The sequence below is a fragment of the Pseudophryne corroboree genome, chromosome 6 (genome assembly GCF_028390025.1).
Source record: "Pseudophryne corroboree isolate aPseCor3 chromosome 6, aPseCor3.hap2, whole genome shotgun sequence".
Taxonomy (NCBI): domain Eukaryota; kingdom Metazoa; phylum Chordata; class Amphibia; order Anura; family Myobatrachidae; genus Pseudophryne; species Pseudophryne corroboree.
Genome location: NC_086449.1, coordinates 696349361 through 696374032, shown reverse-complemented (window position 1 = coordinate 696374032; position 24672 = coordinate 696349361). Strand labels below are relative to the sequence as shown.

Sequence of the window (24672 nt, the reverse complement as noted above, 5' to 3'; positions counted from 1 at the left end):
TCAGGCATGTCCTTGCACGTTTGGCGGATGAGCACTGGACCAACCCTCTGGACGGCCTCTTAACACACCCTGTACCGAGTCGTAAGGCCATTTCCATCCATTACACTTTTTTAAGAAAAATATTAGATCACGCTACTGTGAGGGGTGGTATGTCCACATGGTTGGTTCACTTTCCTGGTCTGACCATACCAATTATGGAAAAATCGTTACCTTATTCCCGAAAAGTCCTCCCAGCAAGCATGTACACTGAATTGTTTCTTAATGTGTATCACAATACTTACTTATCCCCATTGCGGCGCTTCCATATGGGAGCGACTGACTCACATTCCTGCCCAAAATGCCACCAGAGTGAAGCGGACACCTTTCATTGTTTGTGGACATGTCCGATTGTGCAATACTTTTGGCATCTAGTTAGGAGATATACAGAGGCAAACCTAATAACCTATGTACCCTTAACCCCCGAATAGGCAGTATTGGGTATCATCGACCCTGCCCTCCGCATGCCGTCGGAATGTAAAATACTATTGATAGCCTTAAGTGCTGCGGGGAAAAAGACAATATTACAGGGGTGGATAGATAGTACACCACCACAGATACCACTATTTTTAAATAAACTTCATCATATATTTAGGATGGATTGGGTGAAGGCTATTGTAGATAAAAGGTAAACAAGTGGAACGTTTTTTCCACCTGTGGGAATCCTACATCTCCACTTTGCCTCTCACTACACGTCTAAACATTCATAACAGCCTTAAAAACACCACATGGTACCTGACTAGATTGGCTGCACAGGAACAACCTATATCGTTGGTCTAGGTGTGGACGGATATGGCGGTCTCCCTCTGGGTCGATCATACTGTGTACAATAACATTAGCATGATAACAGACAAATTTTTTGAAAATTAATGTTTTTAAAACTGAAATAACAGTATTTTAAGGAAGTAAGCGTAAAGACACAAACGCAGGTCTGCATAAAAGTTTATACAGAACAAGTTGTGTCTAGTGGGCAATAGTAATTTGTATTGTTCACATTTATACTTAGAGCTGTGTGATTTGTTTTATTGCGGACGCAGGGTTTTGTACACGTGTCTCGGACAAAGTAAAGGACTGCGCACGCAGCGTAAGACACGCACGGTCGCGTGTTTGCGCAAAGTGCGTAAGAATGCGGGCGCTGAGTACAAATTATACAATAGTGTCGTTTAGTTCAAAGGTGGGATAGTAGACATGTAATACAATAGCACATAACTATCAGATTTCAAAAGCAGGTTACTCTAAATTTAGTTTAAAAACTGTATTGCCTCTGGGGTAAAGCTGCTTATCTGAATGAATCCAAATTTTCTGTACAGAAAAGACAAAGTGTACTTGAGCGAGCGAACGTAGGAGTGAGCGGAACTGAACCCCGGAAGTCGGGTCCCGTAGTACATCAAGTAAGAGGAGGCTTGGTGGCGTGAAGTGGCTGACTCAAGTTAATATAGATTGAAATACGCAAATCATGAGGTGATTTGTAGAGGAGCGTGATAGTGCATTGTATTGCGATTGAAGTAAAAAGGTTTTTTTTGGTATTACGCTCCGGACTGAGGGTCCCAGTTTGTACAACGACCCGTGGTCGTACGGCAGATAAGTAACAAGTACCTATATGCTGTGCGATCGGACCGCGCATTTGTGGGTGCGATATATATAGCGCAACTGGATACCCCTTTACGAGCTTTTGCGTAAAATCGCGGTACCATTAGCGCTGTATAGAGCATACGCAAGTGTGATTTGTGTATAAGGTTATAGGGAGTTTTCGCTGGTCTCTCTCAGGAAAATCTCCAGCGGTGTATATTTACTGGAAAAGGTAAGTCACTCCTAACACTTCCAGTAAATAGAAACCAATAGGGCCTCACTGGGTATGCGGTGTTCACTATTGGAGTGAGTCGTGGTACTCAGCGGAGATGGAGCGAGTGAAAGCGCTAGGTGTCTTTCACCGTCTATTTGCGGTGTGCATTGGGGATTGTGTTTATTGGCAAAAAGTCCGCGATGGGATCCAATTGCACAAGCAGTGGGCGTTCAGTAGCTAGGGTTCAGGTTGAAGAAGTGGGACCGAGGAGGTCAGATTTGCGACCGAGAGGGTCAGCAAGGTTTATTATGTGTGAAAAGTATGGTTCACACACGGAGGCTTTTTGCAATGAATGGGTATGTATGACTGACAAAGATAGGGTACCATTTCCTAAAGTGGGCAGCTTTGAACCAGAGGTATTGCAGAACTTAAGGATAAGAATATGTCTGATAAAATCCCGAAAACAAAGGGTCAGACATACAAGACATACAAATTGTTTAAACCTGTGACAGCAAGAGGGGTTGGTGAGTTTGATCCTAAGGTATTGCAGGTGGTATGTTTAACCAAAGTCATATAAGACAAGAATGGAAATATAAGAACTGTTTGAACTTGTAGCAACAATAAATAAGTAGGAAGAAAAAAAAAGAGAATGCAAGTACACCGCCTTATGTAGATGTGGAAGCAGTTACGGCCAGCATACAAACTATAGAAAATAATAAAAATATGAAAAATATGACTGTAACCTATATATGTACTAATGAATGTTGATGTTTTATTTAGGAGAAGGTGACCTGATCGTTTTCAGCCATTTCTCATGCACCCAGAGGAGTATCCAACCGGTAAAAGAAGAGCAGTAGCCTGTGGGGGAAGTGGCTGAGACCAGTGGAACAGGTAAGTATGGTATCATTCGTGTAAAATATATAAAAATAAAAAATAAAAGAATAATAATAAATAAAACTAAAAAAATCAAGAAAGTAACGTCAGAAATGGAGAAAAAACCTGTCCGCACATTAGTATTTGCCAGTAGGAAAGCGGACAGAGACAAGGTAACCCCAGGGTATTTCTTTCAGTTACCATATAAGAAGTATTCATTCCTAGTAATGCCCCTAGTAAAGATGAGCTTGGAAATGTTTGTTGGACCATGTACAGACCCTTAATACGGGATAAGGATTGAATGAAATACTTTGCATGACCTAGTAGCTTGTTAAACTTTTTTTTGTTTTTGTCTCTTGCAGTAATAGAAAACTCTCCATCTGGATAAGACCACTGGTAAACACTAATTCGGCAAATGGGAGGTGGCTGTCTCTGTGCAAATGGACGGGCTCAATAAGGTATTGAGTGTCAGGGTGCAGACTTCTTTGCAAATTGGAAAGGGGTCACAGTAGCTAATCTTAGATAGTGTGCTATTAAACATCACAAGAATAGTGCTAGGCGCAGAGAACAACAGGTGGAGAGGTTGAGGACGGTAAGTATACTGGCACATACAGGAAAGACCCATCAGTCCAAACCCCAAATCCCTAATGGTCAATAATATGTTACACTTGTAGGAAGGAAGGGCATTTTGCCAGAGATTGTAGGAGTAGTAGGACACATAGTCAATATAGATCCCCTAGACAGAAAACAAAATCCACATTATTAAACACATAGACGCGACCAAGGGACATATAGTAAGGAATCATGAGCCATATAGAAAACACAGATTCGGTTAATGGGAAGAACAGAATAAACGCAACTTACTAATGTTACATTTCGCTGTTCTAGATGCATGTCCATCACAGGTAGAGAAAATTAACTCACAGATACCAGGTTCCCTATGAACTTAGGATGGACAGGACACTGGATTGATGGCTGGGATAGTCCCAGTAGAGATAAGACACACAGAAAATGTTTTAAGGGGTATAGACCAAGTAGAGAATCACTTCCCCGTAGTGCCCAATCCAGATGTCAAATTTTTATAAAATCTTCTCCACCTCTACAAACTCATCTGTCACCAACCTCTATTCTGTTTCTCTACAGTTTCCTCTTCATCTTTTGCGTTCACACAGGGTGGTACAATACATGGACCCAAGTACAGGTCAAACTCCACATGCCTAGGTCCTTCAGAGTTCTGCCCAAACCCAGTATATCTCAACAGCACGATGACACCAGTATTACTGCAGTGTGCCTTGTCATGCACAAAGGGTGGAGAATGGGAATACTGGTGAAGGGAAATGTTGTATAGACACTTATATGTCTGTTGGTGAATGGCAAACCTGACATTTTCTTTTTCATTTTCTTCTTCTTTCTCTCCTCTAGAGATGTTTATTTTTTTATTTTTTGAGTTATGCTCATGGTACTCTACATTGCAAACACACGATAGTTAAATTAAGATACAAAAATTTGTGTTCCCTGCAGGAAGAGGCAGTCTGGAGGACAAAGGGGTATGGCCAGGAGTCCTCAGGACTGTGGGCAGGTGGACACGGTAAGCCAGTAGCCCCCAGAGCATACCTTCCAAGTCTAGCTGAGGTGGCACACGGTCTGACTCATCTAGGCAAAGAGGGTAGATGCAGGCTGATGAGAGCCTACTGGTGTGCGCCAGGATTCTATTCTCATGCAGGTAAAGAGAGCAATGACCTGTCTTACTTGCTTGAGGAAGAATATTGGTAAAGCAATACCAACAGAGCCATCCCATATCCCTCCTGCAGACAGATCTTTGCAGGAAATACAAATCGACTTCGTACAGTTAACACCCTTTAGGAATTATTGTTATGTATTGGTGTGCACGGATGTTTTCTCAAACTGGGTAGAGGCATTTCCTGCCGCCACGGATGCTGCTGTGTTTACCGCAAAGAAAAATTGCTAATCTCAGTCCGACATTTTTTTATGTCGGACTGAGATGGTCGGAAACAGGGCCAAATCCTGTAGAATTTGGCCCCTTTTCCCTCGAAAGTACGTGAATCGGCAGCTATACCGCCGATTCACGTACTATTCGACAAGTCAAATTCCCCGACTTGTCGAATAAAAACAGCTGGGATTGAATAGGTCGAATCACGATTCGACCTTAAAAAGTTGAAAACTGCAGTCTTTTCGACAGATGGCAGCTTTCGACACCAATTTAATATACCCATCAATCTGTAATAATGGAATGCACTTTCCTCCTTTAAGACTATGGGGTATATGCAATTAGCGGCGAATCGCGGCAAATTATCGGCCGTTTTTCAACTCGACACAATTCGACAGGCAGGGCTGTCTTAACAGCAGTGTAGGCCCCTGGGCACGGCAATGCACTGGGGCCCCTAACCATCTTCCAGCGGTAGGGGTGCTATCAGCGGCAGCTTTGATGTCCCAAGGGCGGTAGGGGGTGTTCTATCTTCCGCTCAGCATGTGGAACTTGGAGCAGCGATTTCTGCTAATTACTCCTTTACTGCACAGATGGTTCAGGAGGGAGAACACTGAACTGTAAAAGGGGGGATTGGGATGAATGAAGGGGCCCTGGTAAATGACTTCCAGGGTGGTAGGGGGTGTTTAATACATAGGGGAGAGGTGGATAGTGGAGTGGACTTAATATTCATCATTTTCTTGGGGGAGGGGGGAGGGCAGCTTGCTTGACTGCAGATATCTTAAGTTCATGAAAATAGATTTCTTAGTTTTGAATGGGATAAAAAAAAACAACCTAGAGTCCCACCTTTCAGGAGGTGCTGGGGACCTGGGGATCAGAGTTCAGGAGCCGCCCAGAGCAATCCACCAACGAAAATATAAATCTGCATACCAGGCGTGTGGAGCTGGAGCAGGGACCAGCTGCTTGACGGCTGATATCTCTGGTTCTGTGCATAGTAGGGACAAGCAGCCAGTGTCCACCAAAAGGGGAGAGTCCCAGCTTTTGGAGTATAGCCTCAGAAAAACTCTAATGGTGCCCATACACTTGTGAGATTATCGGTTCTATCATTCGATTTTGACCGCATCTGTGAGAGAAATCGAAGGATTGTATGCACATTTTAGGTACCTTGAGACAGCGCGGGCATGCCGGTCAAATATTGCATTTCAAGATATTATGTGCTGCACATAATATTTCTTGCATCGCAGTGCAATCGCATGTGGTTTTAAACTCACATGAGATATATTGCACTGCGATGTGCGATGGGCAGCCGCCAGGAGCGGCCAGAGGCCACTCCCACTCGGCTGTGACGTGCCCATCACGTGATTACCATGTGATCTATCGCATGATCGCATGGTAACCACTTTGGCAGTTCAGGTGCGATTTGATCGCATCTGAACTACCAGTGCGATGTCCCGCGATGTCGCGTCGTGGGGCATCGCACAAGTGTATGGCCAGCATAAGTCAGAGAGAACCCAAGATATCTGTCTGGGAAGAGCAATTAACAGGCTTGGATGGGAACCAGTGTTTTGAAGGCGGATATCTCCGGTTCCCCATGGCCGATTTTCAAAAATCTGGTACCCCTAGAAAGAGGGGACCCTCAGCTAACAGTATAGGGCCCTTATACGCCTGGGGCCCTTGGGCAAGAGCCCATTGAGCCCATATGAAAAGACGGCCCTGTCGACAGGCTAATTTCGGCAAGTGGGTGCCGAAATTGACCATATGCAATAAAAAACGGATTCGACAGTCCCGCGGCCGAAAAACGGCCGATTTGACGGATTTTGATCCGGTTTTTTAAAAACGGGAAAAAACGGGAAAAACCCGGAAAAAAATGGCGTGGGGTCCCCCCTCCAAAGCATAACCAGCCTCGGGCTCTTCGAGCTGGTCCTGGTTCTAAAAATCCGGGGGGAAAATTGACAGGGATCCCCCTTATTTTTAAAACCAGCACCGGGCTCTGCGCCTGGTGCTGGTGCAAAAAATACGGGGGACAAAAAGAGTAGGGGTCCCCCGTATTTTATACACCAGCATCGGGCTCCACTAGCTGGACAGATAATGCCACAGCCGGGGGTCACTTTTATACAGTGCCCTGCGGCCGTGGCATTAAATATCCAACTAGTCACCCCTGGCCGGGGTACCCTGGGGGAGTGGGGACCCCTTCAATCAAGTGGTCCCCCCGCCCCCCAGCCACCCATGGGCCAGGGGTGAAGCCCGAGGCTGTCCCCCCCATCCAAGGGCTGCGGATGGGAGGCTGATAGCCTTGAGAAATGTGAAAGAATATTGTTTTTTCCAGTAGTACTACAAGTCCCAGCAAGCCTCCCCCGCAAGCTGGTACTTGGAGAACCACAAGTACCAGCATGCGGGAGAAAAACAGGCCCGCTGGTACCTGTAGTTCTACTGGGAAAAAAATATCCAAATAAAAACAGGAGACACACACCTTGATAGTAAAACTTTATTACACAACTGCCGACACACACATACTTACCTATGTTGACCCGCCGACTGCCACAGACTCCGACGATCCGGGGTACCTGTGAAAAAAATTAGACTCACCTGATCCAGTGTCCGGGAGATAATCCACGTACTTGGTAAAAAAAGAAAACGCATACCCGACCATGCCGGACTGAAAGGGGTCCCATGTTGACACATGGGACCCCTTTCCCCGAATGTGCCGGGACCCCACGTGACTCCTGTCACTGAGGTCCCTTCAGCCAATCAGGAAGCGCTACTTCCGTGGCGCTCACCTGATTGGCTGTGCGCGTCTGAGGTCAGACAGCGCATCGCACAGCTCCCTCCATTACTTTCAATGGTGGGAACTTTGCCGTGAGCGGTGGGGTTACCCGCGGTCAGCCGCTGACCGCGGGTGACCTCACCGCTGACGCAAAGTTCCCACCATTGAGTATAATGGAGAGGCTTTGCGAGGCGCTGTCTGACAGCTCAGACGTCCAGCCAATCAGCAGAGTGCCAGGACGTTGCGCTCGCTGATTGGCTGAAGGGACCTCGGTGACAGCAGTCACGTGGTGTCCCGGCATTCGGGGAAAGGGGTCTGATGTGTAAACATGGGACCCCTTTCAGTCCGTGGTTCGGGTAAATGCGGTTTGTTTTTTTGCCAAGTACGTGGATTTATATCTGGACACTGGATTGAGGCGAGTATAATTTGATTCACAGGTACCCCGGATCGTCGGATCAGGAGACGTGGCAGTCGGCGGGTCAACATAGGTAAGTATGTGTGTGTCGGCAGGTGTGTAATAAAGTTTTACTCTCAAGGTGTGTGTCTCCTGTTTTTATTTGGGTATTTTTTTTCCAGTAGTACTACAGGTACCAGCGGGCCCGGTTTTCCTCCGCATGCTGGTACTTGTGGTTCTCCAAGTACCAGCTTGCGGGGGAGGCTTGCTGGGACTTGTAGTACTACAGGAAAAAAACAATATTCTTTACATTTTCTCAAGGCTATCAGCCTCCCATCCGCAGCCCTTGGATGGGGGGGGACAGCCTCGGGCTTCACCCCTGGCCCTTGGGTGGCTGGGGGGGGGGACCCCTTGATTGAAGGGGTCCCCACTCCCCCAGGGTACCCCGGCCAGGGGTGACTAGTTGGATATTTAATGCCACGGCCGCAGGGCGCTGTATAAAAGTGACCCCCGGCTGTGGCATTATCTGTCCAGCTAGTGGAGCCCGATGCTGGTGTATACAATACGGGGGACCCCTACTATTTTTGTCCCCTGTATTTTTTGCACCAGGCGCAGAGCCCGGTGCTGGTTTTAAAAATACGGGGGATCCCCTGTCATTTTTCCCCCCGGATTTTTAGAACCAGGACCGGCTTGAAGAGCCCGAGGCTGGTTATGCTTTGGAGGGGGGACCCCACGCCATTTTTACCGGGATTTTACCATTCCATCTAAAAAAAAAATATATATTATTTTTTAAAATATATCAAAAATACTTGTGCCTCCAAAATCAGGATTTTGGTACTTACCGATAAATCCCTTTCTCCGATTCCACAGGGGCCACTGGAGTGTAGTTACAATGGGGAAATAGTAGGCAGTAAATGGGAGCTGGCACTTTAAAATTCTCACACTGTGGCTAGCTCCTCCCCTACTATCTCCCCTCCAAGGCAGTCTACGTAAAACTGTGCCCGATGAGAGATGGAATAAACAAACCTTAAGGTAGAGGAGGTTAATGACGCCCTGTAAACCAGGATAACCCAAACTAAACCTGGAACAGAACCTGACAAAAAACCAGGCTAGCCTGAACTCAACAAGCAGTCATATGGTGATCTGCAAACCTTTAAGCAAAATACAAGGAGAAACAGCGCTGGGCGGGCGTCCAGTGGCCCCTGTGGAATCGGAGAAAGGGATTTATCGGTAAGTACCAAAATCCTGATTTCTCCTTCATCCACTAGGGGCCACTGGAGTGTAGTTACAATGGGGACGTCCCAGAGCTCCCAAAAACGGGTGGGAGAGCGCTGAGAGTCCTGTAAAAACTGCTCGGCCAAACTGTGATGCAGAGGCCGCAAAAGTGTCAAACTTGTAGAATTTGACAAAACGAATGTCGGTCTGACCAAGTAGCCGCCCGACAAAGTATTCATGGAGACCCCACGGGCAGCCGCCCACGAAGGTCTTACAACGCGCGTAAAGTGCGCTGAAATGTAAAACGGAGGCTCCCTAGCAACTGGCAAGAAGACTGTCTGATGGTCAGATGTATCCAACGGCCCAGCGTACGCTGGGACCCCGGCTATTTAGCACGGGAGCATCGTACAGAGATAAAGAAGAAAAACACTTCGTCGAATAGCCGAAGACCTCTGTAGAGAGAGTCGGCGAGCCCTGACAAGCCTTCAAAGAGGACCGAAAAACACTAGTGTCAGATTTATCTGAAAAATGGATATCCCCTCTGGAAGAAACGACTGCTGAGGCCGAAGCTCAGCCGGGGGAGTTGCCAATAGAGTACTCCCTGAAAAAGAGGCCGAACTTACTGTCGCTAGACTAATCTCTTTTGGGAGAGAGCTAAAATTCCGGTCATTGTGGTCTGAAGCGCAGCGGAGCCAAATCTCCCAGAGAAACCACAGATGAATGGTAACTGAAAGAAGGGGAAAAACCCCTTTTATCCTTATTATGTCCCATAAAGTTTTCCAAAAGTGGCAAAAGCGAGAAGAGGTAACAGACTTCTGAAATCGGTGCCCAGTAGGCCTAACCGAACTAGGGAACTCCTCCTTTCTGAGGTCTCGTGAACAGTCACCCGTTTAAACGAAACAAGTGTAAGATTGAACAAAGAAAAAGGACCCAGTTGAAGTAGACAGTCCAGTCGAGGTAGGAGCCCAGGCTCCTCTACTGACAACAGGTGTATCTGTAGCTTCAAGTCATGCGTGGCCCAACCAGCGCCACCGAGAGGACTAGCACACATAATTCCCTCCTGTGTTACAGAACATGAGGTAGAAATAGAAAAGGAGGCAGGATAGAGTAACCAGAAAACTCCCCGGAGCCCTGAGGGCCTCCTCGGCTACTGCCGCCAGAGCTCACGTCCCAGAGGGTTAAAGAGTCAGTCAGAACGCCCTGAGGTCGATCCGAAATCTCCGCCCACAGCGGACCGGCTGACAAAACTCCGGGGAATGTTCCCTCACCCGGGAGTCTGACCTGGAAAGAAGATTGTTGTCCCCCGCTCAGAGAGGAATGTAGGCGACCACTCATTGCGTCGCAACTTGATTGAAGGAATAGAGTACCTGGTGCCGAGGAAGGAAAAATCCTCTGACGAACCGTGTTGAGAAACGTCTACGAGGAGCATAGATAGGATCTGTGTCGAACCAGAAGCTCCTGGATCCTCCGGATATTCCGAAGCCACCTAATGTACAGAGTGGGATAGTAGCAGTAGATTGTCCCATTAGGGAACCAACGTCACCTACTGTCCTTGAAAAAGAGTTATTGTGTGATCTTCCTGAACCCTGTTGGAGCGGAAGAGAGAGACCGAAAGGAAAGGACTGACAGCGAAAATGAGAATCCTGTAATGCGACTCTGAGAAAAGGCCGTCCAACGGAAATCAGTAAACAGGCATCCCTGAAGACAAGGGACACGTAAAACCCCCTTTCTTGTTCAAAACTAGCAATCACAGACTGAAAGGATTGTAAGGCCAGAATAGGCCTGGCCTAGTCAACTGGCTTCGGAACGTGAACAGAAAACAAAGGCCTGAGAACTGTCCCGATTCAAAGGATATCTGAGAAACAGGGATCAACATCCTTTTCGGTTAAAAGCATATGGAGTGCCACCTGCAGTATGACTCTCTTGATTCCTGAAAAGGTTGTACAGCAAAATCTAGTCTGTAACCGCCCAATCCTTCAGTACTCCCCGTAGGACCACCGACATGTGCCTACCCTGGGACCCTCCAGCTGGTAGGAAGGTCTGACCTGTAGTGAGTGTATAGGATGACCTAAACTCGGACTGGACCGAGGATGTTGAACCGCTGCTTCAGCCTGTCACCCTGGCGACATAGATATCGTGTGTGGAGTCGAAAGCTTGAAAGGCACGGAAAGATCTAGATGAAAAACCGGTAAAGGTCTGTCCTGAAGCTGGGGCAGCAGTAGGAGAAAGAAAAGTGGACTTACCTCCAATGGTTCAAGAAATCCTGCAGATAGTTCCTTCCCCTGAACCATCTGCCCCGTAGGATTTCATGTTCACCTGTCACTGTCGCAGCCCCAGAGGTCGTCTGGTTAAGACAGCCCAAGCGAAAATGCAGGTTCCGAGTCTGCAGACGTGGAGACCTCCAAAGAAGATAAAGCAGAATCGTGATTCTGACCTGTACCAAAATATCAGTTTCCTGATGCGAAATATCCTGTAACCTAGAGGACAATTGGTCCACAACCTACCTGCTCCGGACAAGGTAGAACCATGCTGCCGTATATGCTTCGATGGATACCTGAGCAATGTTGCCTCAGGAAAACGGCAGCTTGTTGGACAGGTGATACGTCGAGGGTAAACCTTGGAGAGGTTCTGATCCCATTTCCCTCCTTCTGCGGGGAAAAGATAGGAAAACAAACATTGTTTTATACCTGAAATTGTGTATGCGGGTGTCTGCAAGCCGCCTACCGGAGCCTGTCCAGCTCATCCGAAACTGGACCATTTCGTCATCTGCGCCGAACCCTGATGGATCTGACGTGTCCGCCTTCTTTACCTGCAGTATCAGACAAACTGCTGTATAATGCACCTGGATATTCTGAGACACTGGTTGAGATTGCACCGAAAACAGACATCCACTGTATCCTGGGCATCTCTCGCCTCCTCCCCGAGGGGCCTTTCCACTGCCGAGTCGTGTAATCTGGGAGGCTAGCAAGGTTCTTTTAGAAACCTGGAGAGGTACAAGGTCTCTAGTTAACAGTGACATTACCTGCGTAATCTGAGCTGTTCCAACAGGAGTGTCCTGCAGGTGCGTGGAGGGCTAAGCAGATGGCTCCACCGCATACTTCACACCTAAGAGGGAATTCTTTGACTATCCCAGGTGAGACAAACGAAAGGAGAAAAGGTGGGTTAAATAAACACAGCGCTATGTAAGGTCTGCACTATAATGTGTAGAGACCTACACAATTCCTTATAAACTTTCTAGTGAACCAGTAGCGCTGCACTGTTCTATTGACTGAGCTATCTGTGCTCTGTTGGGATTCAAAACCCCGGTCCCCCTGTTGAGATACCTGCTACTAGTGTACTGAGCCGCAACGCTAAAAGTATCTGTTGTGGTACTTGAACCCAGGCCTCTGTGGTTGGGTGTTTAGGGGATTAGTGTGCTGAGCCACACTGTTTTATATATACACATTCCCCAAATTGCCAATAGCATTAGTACCCAGTGACACCAAGGAATAATAAAGGGAAGGCAACACCCCGCCCTGTATGTAGCGTATCGCTAATTAAGGTGCACCAGATGTTTTCGGAGGTTCCGCTGGCTTTCCAAAATGGTGGCCAGCCTGCGAGAAGAGATGGGGGAAAGTGTTATGTGGCAAGGCGGGGCATTTTGTCGTTATAAAACATTGCGGAAGTGGTTTGTTTTACCCCCTATATCTGGCATTGTATGCATATATATCTAAATATATATATATACACATATATACATACACCCGCACACATACAAATATCTATATACACAAACAAACACCCAACAGGGTAGATAAATACTGTGTGAAAAACTGTTATTTAAATCCTTAATGAGCTGATCCCCAGCTCCTGTTATATAGCAGGCTCGTGTATGGAATGCCGGGCAGAGGACTCTTCTGCAGGAAGGAATGGCTGCCAAAGTGAGATATACACAATATCTTATCTCCCTGCACAGAAAACTAAAATCCCCCTCTGTGACAATGAGCGCTGGGAGCCGCCGCCGGGAGCCCGCTGAGCAAAGCGGGAATGTCAGCCTCACCTTTTAAATGTGCTGGAGCGGCCGGGGAGCGGAGGTACTGGAGCGGCCGTGGAGCGGAAGTGCTGGAGAGGCCGGAGTACGCGCTGCTGGAGCGGCCGGGAACTTGTACGCGCTGCTGCAGCTGCCGCGGCCGGGGGACGGAGAGCGATGAGCCTACAGCGCGGGAGTTAGCTCCGCCCCCCCCGCTCCGGCGCCAATTTCAAAAATGAAACCCGCTGCACATGAAGCGGGAAGCGACTGTATCTCCCCGGCCGCCTATATGCTGCGGCCCGGGGAGCGGAGAGCGTTTAGCGCCGAACGGAGCGGGAGTTAGCTCCGTCCCCTCCACTATTGGCGCCCATTCAAACTTTTTTATTTTGTAAAAATAAGCTCTGCATAACCGGCTGCCTGTATACTGCCGGGGAGTGGAGATCGCTGAGCCCGCTTACAGAGTGGGCTGAAGCTCCCATCTAAAACCCCAAATGCGCCCTTTATACGCTCCGGTATAGGGGGCCACATATGCAAATATGAAAACAGACAGTGTAAAATAATAAATCATGGAAGGAGGGGGAGGGGGGGGGGAGAGTGGAGAGATTGTACTCACCGCTGTCCTTCCCGATAGACGCCGCACTTAGCGGTTTTACACTGCTCGACAGAGCGGCCCCGACACGCGCCGCACGCAGCGGTGTCTGCTGGTGTAGCGGCCCCGACACGCGCCGCACGCAGCGGTGTCCGGCCCTTTATACTCACCGCTGCCATGCTGCCGGAATCTTCTGCTGGATGGAGTGGCCCCTACACGCGCCGCACGCAGCGGTGTCCGCCAACTCAGGAGAGCTCAGTGTCTCCCTCAGCCGGGGCCCATCCCGAGCCGCACGCAGCTGCGATGGGACCCCGCCGGCAGCTCCCACGGTGCAGACTGGCAGTGGCAGAGCTGCCAGTCTGTGAGATGTAAGAAAGAAAAATAAAATAATAAAGAAAAAAGAAAAAATTTCTTCAGCTAAACCCAAGTGAACCAGCTCACATCGGGCACTAACTAAGACTGCCTTGGAGGGGAGATAGTAGGGGAAGAGCTAGCCACAGTGTGAGAATTTTAAAGTGCCAGCTCCCATTTACTGCCTACTATTTCCCCATTGTAACTACACTCCAGTGGCCCCTAGTGGATGAAGGAGAAAAAGACAAACCAAGTACCTAGGCCCTCATTCCGAGTTGATCGGTCGCAAGGCGAATTTAGCAGAGTTACACACGCTAAGCCGCCGCCTACTGGGAGTGAATCTTAGCTTCTTAAAATTGCGACCGATGTATTCGCAATATTGCGATTACTAACTACTTAGCAGTTTCAGAGTAGCTCCAGACTTACTCTGCCTGTGCGATCAGTTCAGTGCTTGTCGTTCCTGGTTGACGTCACAAACACACCCAGCGTTCGCCCAGGCACTCCCACCGTTTCTCCGGCCACTCCTGCGTTTTTTCCGGAAACGGTAGCGTTTTCAGCCACACGCCCCTGAAACGCCGTGTTTCCGCCCAGTAACACCCATTTCCTGTCAATCACATTACGATCGCCGGAGCGAAGAAAAAGCCGTGAGTAAAAATACTTTCTTCATAGTAAAGTTACTTGGCGCAGTCGCAGTGCGAACTTTGCGCATGCGTACTAAGCGGATTTTCACTGCGATGCGATGAAAAAGAACGAGCGAACAACTCGGAATGAGGGCCCTAATCCCTTCTAATATAAATAGATATGCTATTACCAATAAAAAAAACACCCAAAAAAACATGTTTTAAATTTTTTTTATTAGTTTCACCCACCAAAGTGTGGCGGATTGAAAATGACGAATTTACTGTCTAAAAGCACTGTTGTCGAATTTCCAAACTTCAATTGAATATACTTTGGTCGAATTGCAGCACTTGTATCATTGCAGAAAAGTCGAATTTGACAAAAGTCGAATTTCAAAAAGTCGAATTTTGAAAGTCCGTTTTTTTGACGGAAATTACTGAATTGCAATGACGATTTATTTTTTTTGGCGAAAAAGTCCCGTTTTTCGCCAATTTCGGGAATTCGACCGCAATTGCATATACCCCTATATAGGGGTCTATTCATGAAGTAGTGAAAAGCGTGGAGAAGTGAGCCTGTGGAGAAGTTGCCCAATCAGCTGCTCCGTACAGTTGCATAGTATGCAAATTATAAATGTAATTTCAATGCCGATTGGTTGCCATGGGCAACTTCTCCACTGGCTCACTTCTTCACACTTTTCACTGCTTCATGAATAGACCCCTATCAACTTCTTCCTACAGAACATAAAAGCTTGTCACGTTTCATAAAATAACACAACCAGGAGATGCAAAGCGAGCTGTCAACTTACAAATGATACGTCTACTTGAACAATACCTTAGCAGTGCCTTGTGGTCTAGAAGAAGTTGCAAGTAATCCGCTAACTTCTTTTGCATCAATGAAAGGTGCAGCCAAGCCCTCCCTCGCCCAACAGATGTCCTTGATAGAAAAAAAAGGGAGAAGTATTATTAAATAAAAGTAACAAAATGTGTGAGAAAATAGAATACCGCGCCACTTATGAGATAAAATCCAAGTAAAGTAAATGTTAGTATAAAAATGATCTAAATGGCTAAAATACCATAAAACACACACCCCAATAATGTTTGGGTGTCAGCCAACCCCTAAGATGTACAGTACAGGTATAATACTGTGATGTGCGTAGAGAAAAAAAGGGGGATAGGGGTAACGGCGACCCGTGTTGTTTTAAAAATATACTATTATAATATAGTTAAAAGTACGGAACCTTAAGAGCCAATATTAGTATAAAAATATATAGCAATTTTAATATATAAGAGAGTACAGAATAAAAAAAAATAGATAAAAAAAACGTAAAAAACATCAGCATGGTATATTGCAGGGGGCAAACTTATCTTAGTATCAATGGAGGTCAGATAAGGGAACCCAATACGTTTTGTCCTTCAAGACATCATCAAGGGGTGATCTGATAATGGGACCGGGCTTATATTTATTATCCCTCATGTACTAATTAATTATGACATCATATCCTGTTCACGTGATACTTAAACGTTATTGGGACCAAAAAATACTATAAAACCTATAAAACCTGCAAGTGTACATAGAGGAACATGGAGATACACTGTTCATAGTCAGTTCCATGCAAAACGAATGTTAGAAAGCCACGTATGGCTTAAAACTTCATGGCCGCAGTACTTCCTGCAAGTTTGACCTCCTGCAATATACCATGCTGATTTTTTTTAACTTTTTTTTATTGCTATCTATTTTTTTATTCTGTACTCTCTTATATATTAAAATTGCTATATATTTTTATACTAATATTGGCTCTTAAGGTTCCGTACTTTTAACTATATTATTATAGTATATTTTTAAAAATGACAAATAGAGATTTTGTGACAGTGTTTTTAAAGTGGCAATCATTTACATGGCAAAATCAACCCGGTATTGCCATGTAAATGATTGCCACTTAAAAAAAAACAGAACTCTCATAAAATCTCTCACTTCCGGATTCATACACCCTATTACATTCCCCCGGCAAATATGGAAAGAGACATAACTGAAATGTATATTGAAATATTGATGTAATCATGTTTTAAAGCAAAAAAATAATAATAATGTGTGTACTACAATTCTGTTATGTGTATTCGTTGTGGCACTCCTCAGATCTGTGCTCTTTTTAAAATAAATGTTCTCTCCAGTACTACTACTTATGCCCCATGAGATAAACTGGACTTGTTACAAATTAAAAAGAGGAGGAACAAAGAATCAATTACATCGCAAGCATACAGCAACAGAATGCCGGCTGTCTGGGGTATGATTAGTGATTAATAGAGAGAGAGAGCATAAAGTACCAACCAATCAGCTTCTAACTGTCATTTTCAAACACAGCCTGTGACATGATAGGTTCAAAGGCTTAGCAAATCGGCCCATTACTCTTTATGTTAAGGCTAAAGGGTTTTCTGGTGTGATGCGATTATCATCCCGACAGTCAGGATGATGGGGGGCATGTGACAGACACAAGAATCCTGACAACTCGGAATCCTGGTACCGGAACACTAACCACCGGCACCCCGAAGGTAAGTATCGGGGACACTGTGGGGGTTAGGCCCCCACACTGGTGTTAGGGTTAGGCGGGGGGTGTTAGCCGTAAACACCCCCTTCCCCCCCCCCCATTCATAGCACTAGCCACCACCCCCTGGTGTCTTACTCCTAGTCGCCACCCCCTGTGTCTTAGCCCTAGCCGCCACCCCAGGCGGGTTAGGGTTGCGAACAGAGGAGAGGTTAAGTAATTTCCCCATCCCCTGTCAGCATTCTCTCCTTTCTGACCTAATACAGCTTCAGATAATGTTTCATATTTTAAAGAGGACCTATCACCAAGCTTCTCCATGAAATAATTATACCTTTCTATAATATTAAAAACTGCATAACTTTTACTAAACTACAGCCTGCACTATTCTTTTCTAAATCTAGGTTCTGGGCTCCCATGTGCCCTTTGCCATATCAGTCTTGAATATCCCTCCATCATTATCAGTCTTGAATTTCTAAGCAATACAGTCCATCATACCAATCAAACTCTGTAATCTCCTCTTTCACACTCCAATAAATCACTTTTATTCTTTTTAGTAGAAAGCAGTAATTACCAAATTCTATAATGCCTATGAATATATGGTTGGCCGAGAAATGGAGGACACATGCCCAAATATACACAGCGGAAATCGGCATAAAAATACAATAAAAAGTAATTTAAAAAAATATATATTTTTTTCAATTTGTTTTTTTTATTTTAATAGCTAATTTTTGGGCAAAATTAGAAAGCAGATAGGCCCACTTCAATGGTAAACAGCTTGTGTGTGTGCACCAACTGTAACGTGTTATTCATTGTGTACGTTGGTGCAATCACAAGAAAGGAAAATGAGCTATAATAGATGTGAAAATGTTGAGGCCAAGGTCAACCATATATAGCTGCACAAATGTGTGTTCACCTGACTTCACGGACTAAATTATAATCATTACGGGTCAGATATATAAAATTTTGGAGAGAGATAAGGTGGAGAGAGATCAAGTACTAACCAATCACCTTCTAAATGTCATTTTACAGACTGTGTTTGAAAAATGACAATCAGGAGCTGATTGGTTGGCACTTAATGTCTCTCCAAGCTTTGATAAACCTCCCCCTACATCACTGGAATCTCGATGCATCTGTACATGACCCCAATTCAGAAATATACTGCAGTGAGTTTACCTTTATTCCTCTGGTAAATATACTGTATTTGTATATAATAATACATGTGAACAACGTAACATGAAATACAATTATTTATCTTTTAATGTAAAATCTAAATATACATTTTATAAAAATACATATACAATGTGGTCACTTTACCTAACAGCTAGATAAAATTACATGAAGCGTGTTAGAAATACAGTTTATAACAAACCAGCCTTTTACATATGAAACATATCAATGTAATTATATATCAGGCAAGTTTTTTTTTTTTTTTTTTTTTTTAAACTTTGATTTACTTATTTATTTCACTTACTTAATTTCAGGAAGATTTCTAATGTTTGCAAATATATCAGAAGATTCAGGGCAAAGTTTTTCCACCAGTTCCAGCGGGCCAAAGAAAGATTTATTCTGCCCAATGAAGCTTTTCTTCACTGTAAAAGAAAAACAAAATGATGATGCACGGATATGCAGTCAATATACCGGCTGTCGGGATCCCGGCATTCAGGAGACCGACGCCGGAATCCAGACAGCCGGCATTTTACCGAAGCACCGGAATCCAGACACCCGCTCTTGCACGTGTGAGAAATGATCATGTAAGTGGTAACCTAGGCCACCAAATCAATCAGAAAATGTATCCCAAAGAAAACCGCCTCTGAACAATGAAACAAATAAAATCTTGGCCAATGCAGGATAAATCTGTCTCCGAGCAGGATTTCATTCATTCTCAGGGGCAGAGGAGACCCAGATAAGTAATGGTGGGTACGCACTGATTGATGTATCTGCAGACAAATCTATAGGAGGATCGGGCAGTGTGTTGTGCATACCCGATCCATCATGACTTACGTCACGAACTGGACAGGCATTTACATGCGCCCACCTAGTTGAGCTGTCTATCACCGGCGTCCTCTGCAGCATGTGTATAGGCGGTCAGCTACACACACATCGATGTACAAATAAATGTGTAAATATATTGGTCATTGTGTGTGTGCAGCAGGGCTGACGCGATATGTCTGTGAACGACGGCGTTCACAGACATATCGTTGGTACAGACTGACCGACGGGACAGCGATATATTGGTCGTTCAATAGAAAGGCCAATATATTGGCCAATGTGTACCCAGCGTAAGTGTGGACATATCTGGTCCCTCAGGTGCCCAAATTGATTTTCTTTGTGAGTCTTCTCTGAACAAAATGTTTAACTCGTCCAGAAGTATGTCTGTCAGTAACAACCAGGGAACCCAAAGACTTCATTTAACCATACTTTCATTTGTTGAAGATGTTTTTTTGTTTAGGTGGAAAAACTGAACACAATGAGTCCCAGGGCTATATTTACTAAGGTGCGGGGTTTTAGAAACAGAGATGTTGCCCATAGCAACCAATCAGATTCTACTTAGTATTTATCTATCAAATAACAGACGATAATAGCTAGAATCTGACTGGCTGCTATGAGCAACTCCACTTCTAAATACCCGCACCTTAGTAAATATACCCCCACGTGCCACTGAAAGTAAACCCGAAGGACAGGAAAATACAGCTGGTTACCTAATTATTCCTGAGCACTCCATGGCAGACCTTACAATGGGTTAACTCCCTTCCTTCTAAATTAGACAGAAAGGTAAATATCACACATGTATGTCATAAACATGACTGGGGTGCAGGAATCCAGTGATTACCACCCGGGGGGAGACAAGTATAATCCAAATCACTCACCAGGGATAGTTTCTGCAAAGTAATGACCTCGTCACTACTCTGAAGAAAAACAGTGCGCACTTTTATACTGTAGATTATCCATATTATCCAAATCAGACTAAAGCGCTTCTTCGCTTTCCACAGACACGTCACTATTTCAGCAGCACCTGAAGAGTTGTGTTCTAAGGGCCTGATTCAGAGATGCCTGATGGTTTGCTGTACATTCCCATAGTTAATGATCTGCACATGTAGTTGCAGTGCACCCTAAGCCTCAGCATAACCGACATTTGGCATGGGGTAGGGGCGGGGGCAGTGACGGCGAGCATTCTTCACATCAGGGGTGGGGGGGCGCTATGTCGGGCCATAGCCAGGGTCCGCACCTTCCGACACAGATTTCCTGACCTCTAATCACCGTACACCCTGGGTATACTGAGGGTTACTCAGATGACCAATATTCATGCAGATGATCCGAAGCTATGTTTTCTGACACAGCAGCGGATTACAGCAGACAGCAAGAAGAGTCTATTTACACAAGATGCCTCCTGCAGCATTAGTATATTAGTGCACAGCAGCTGCGTCCAAATTCACAGCTGCTGTACGAACTACATCCATCTCTGATTCAGGATCTGAGTGAAAACATCTTTCTTCCATTTATGCATCTGTTCCACTCCTTGGTCTTTCAGCCCTTCGGTTTAATATAATAGTCACCACTGGTAACAAAGGGTGTGGATTATTACAGCTACACTCAAAAGGTCTACAGTCAATATGTCGACATACATTAGGTCAACATGGTCAAAAAGTCAGCATGGAATAGGTAGACTGTAGAAAAGATCAACAGGGTCAAAAGGTAGACACAAAAAGAGGTAGACACAATTTGTTTTTTTGGATGTAGCAGAGTGGTGTGTCCAGGTAAGCAGCCCACCCTTGATTTTGCATGTTAGAATGATGGGCATTCGTACTATAAAAAAATAGCAAAAAGAAAAAAGAAAGAAAACAACACTACATGGCTGCCTAAGCTCGAGACAATAAAAGACACTGGGGGAGAGGAAGTGCTCCATTATACGCCATCTCAGAGTGCATTTTTAAACCACTTGTCTATACTGATGTAGAATGGACTATGGGCCTAATTCAGACCTGATCGCAAAAGCAAAATCTTTATCTAATGGGCAAAACCATGTGCACTGCAGGTGGAGCAGATATAACATGTGCAGAGAGAGTTAGCTTTGGGTGGGTTATATTGTTTCTGTGCAGGGTAAATACTGGCTGCTTTATTTTTACACTGCAATTTAGATTTCAATTTGAACACACCACACCCAAATCTAACTCTCTCTGCACGTTATACCTGCCCCCCCCCCCCCCCCCCCCCCCCCCTGCAGTGCACATGGTTTTGCCCATTAGAGAAAAAGTTTGCTGATGCGATCAGGTCTGAATTAGGCCCTTAAGTCATTGTAAGTGTGGCCATGGAGTATTGATGCTTTAATCAAGAAAACCCGTATACAATTACTAACCTTCAAACAAAAAATGTATATAAATGGGAGTAACTACTGGTGTGGATGGAAAACCCCAACAAGTAGCTGTGATATCACAGAAAAGTTACCCAATAAAAAAATCAAGGAGGTGGATTTTATGGGTCATAGGTGGACGTTATAGCAGATTTTTGGCAGTTGGCCAATGTTAAAAGATCTGCACATGCACAGGATCCGCACTGCACAGATGCAGATCAGGTGTTGCGATGTCACTTGCAGTGCCTCATGTGCCGTATCACAATTGAAATGTTGCTGCCCCTTTTGTGGTGGCATCAAGAGGCGTCTCAAAAAAAATAAGATTTTACTCACCGGTAAATCTATTTCTCGTAGTCCGTAGTGGATGCCGGGGACTCCGTAAGAACCATGGGGATTAGCGGCTCCGCAGGAGACTGGGCACAACTAAAGAAAGCTTTAGGACTACCTGGTGTGCACTGGCTCCTCCCACTAAGACCCTCCTCCAGACCTCAGTTAGGATACTGTGCCCGGAAGAGCTGACACAATAAGGAAGGATTTTGAATCCCGGGTAAGACTCATACCAGCCACAATAATCACACCGTATAACTCGTGATACTATACCCAGTTAACAGTATGATAACAACTGAGCCTCTCAACAGATGGCTCAACAATAACCCTTTAGTTAGGCAATAACTATATACAAGTATTGCAGACAATCCGCACTTGGGATGGGCGCCCAGCATCCACTACGGACTACGAGAAATAGATTTACCGGTGAGTAAAATCTTATTTTCTCTAACGTCCTAAGTGGATGCTGGGGACTCCGTAAGGACCATGGGGATTATACCAAAGCTCCCAAACGGGCGGGAGAGTGCGGATGACTCTGCAGCACCGAATGAGCAAACTCTAGGTCCTCCTCAGCCAGGGTATCAAACTTGTAGACTCTTGCAAGAGTGTTTGAACCCGACCAAGTAACAGCTCGGCAAATTTTGCAAAGCCGAGACCCCTCGGGCAGCCGCCCAAAAAGAGCCCCTTTCCTCGTGGAATGGGCTTTCACAGATTTAGGGTGCGGCAGTCCAGCCGCAGAATGTGCAAGTTGAATCGTGCTACAGATCCAGCGAGCAATAGTCTGCATAGAAGCAGGAGCACCCAGCTTGTTGGGTGCATACAGGATAAATAGCGAGTCAGTTTTCCTGACTCCAGCCGTCCTGGAAACATATACTTTTCAGGGCCCTGACTACGTCCAGAAACCTGGAATCCTCCAAGTCCCAAGTAGCCGCAGGCACCACAATAGGTTGGTTCACATGAAAAACTGCTACCACCGTAGGAAGGAATTGGGAACGAGTCCTCAATTCCGCCTTATCCATATAAAATACAGATAAGGGCTTTTGACAAAGCCGCCAATTCTGATACACGTCTGGCCGACGCCAAGGCCCACAGCATGACCACTTTCCACATGAGGTATTGTAGCTCCACGGATTTAAGTGGCTCAACTCAATGCGACTTCAGGAAATCCAACACTACGTTGAGATCCCACGGTGCCACTGGAGGCACAAACGGGGGCTGACTATGCAGCACTCCCTTAACAAAAGTCTGAACTTCAGGCAGTGAAGCCAGTTCTATTTTGGAAGAAAATCGATAGAACCGAAATCTGGACCTTAATGGAACCCAATTTTAGGCCCATAGTCACCTCTGACTTGTAGGAAGTGCAGAAATCGACCTAGCTGAAATTCCTCCTTTGGGGCCTTACTGGCCTCACAGCACGCAACATATTTCCGCTATATGCGGTGATAATGGTTTGCGTTCACTTCTTTCCTAGCTTTAAATAGCGTAGGGATAACTTCCTCCGGAATGCCCTTTTCCTTCAGGATCCGGCGTTCAACCGCCATGCCGTCAACCGCAGCCGCGGTAAGTCTTGGAACAGACAGGGCCCCTGCTGCAGCAGGTCCTGTCTGAGCGGCAGAAGCCATGGGTCCTCTGAGATAATTTCTAGAGATGAGCGGGTTCGGTTCCTCGGAATCCGAACCCGCCCGAACTTCATGTTTTTTTTCACGGGTCCGAGCGACTCGGATCTTCCCGCCTTGCTCGGTTAACCCGAGCGCGCCCGAACGTCATCATGACGCTGTCGGATTCTCGCGAGGCTCGGATTCTATCGCGAGACTCGGATTCTATATAAGGAGCCGCGCGTCGCCGCCATTTTCACTCGTGCATTGAGATTGATAGGGAGAGGACGTGTCTGGCGTCCTCTCCATTAGAATAGAGATAGATTAGATAGAGAGAGAGAGATTGTGCAGAGTCGCAGACAGAGTTAGTTTACCACAGTCAGTGACCAGTGCAGTTGCTAGTTAACTTTTATTTAATATAATATATCCGTTCACTTCTCTCTGCTATATCCGTTCTCTGCCTGAAAAAAAAAACGATACACAGCACAGTCAGTCACACAGTGTGACTCAGTCTGTGTGCACTCAGCTCAGCCCAGTGTGCTGCACAGTCATCAATGTATAAATTAAAAGCTTATAATTAATTGTGGGGGAGACTGGGGAGCACTGCAGGTTGTTAGCAGGAGCCAGGAGTACAATTATATTAATTAACAGTGCACACTTTTGCTGCAGGAGTGGTGACCAGTGCCTGACCACCAGTATAGTATTGTTGTATACTACTAATATCTCTTTAAATATCAACCAGTCTATATTAGCAGCAGACACAGTACAGTGCGGTAGTTCACGGCTGTGGCTACCTCTGTGTCGGCACACGGCAGGCAGTCCGTCCGACCAGAATTGTATTATTTATTATTATATACCTACCACCTAACCGTGGTTTTTTTTTCATTCTTTATACCGTCATAGTGTCATCCTAATTGTTACGAGTATACTACTATCTCTTTATCAACCAGTGTACAGTGCGGTAGTTCACGGCTGTGGCTACCTCTGTGTCGGCACACGGCAGGCAGTCCGTCCGACCAGAATTGTATTATTTATTATTATATACCTACCACCTAACCGTGGTTTTTTTTTTCATTCTTTATACCGTCATAGTGTCATCCTAATTGTTACGAGTATACTACTATCTCTTTATCAACCAGTGTACAGTGCGGTAGTTCACGGCTGTGGCTACCTCTGTGTCGGCACACGGCAGGCAGTCCGTCCGACCAGAATTGTATTATTTATTATTATATACCTACCACCTAACCGTGGTTTTTTTTTTCATTCTTTATACCGTCATAGTGTCA

At 45.6% G+C, this 24672-nt stretch overlaps 1 protein-coding gene across 1 annotated transcript in view; it reads right to left on the bottom strand.

The window, feature by feature from the left end:
* The window catches only part of LOC134933252 (RUN and FYVE domain-containing protein 1-like), a 180436-nt gene that overhangs the window by 136949 nt on the left and 18815 nt on the right, over positions 1–24672 (bottom strand). The window contains exons 3-4 of the mRNA XM_063928320.1: positions 18588–18705; positions 15409–15510 (exon numbers count right to left, since the gene is read on the bottom strand). Coding sequence (XP_063784390.1) covers positions 15409–15510; positions 18588–18705 — 220 coding nt within the window. The remainder of the gene's footprint in view (positions 1–15408; positions 15511–18587; positions 18706–24672) is intronic.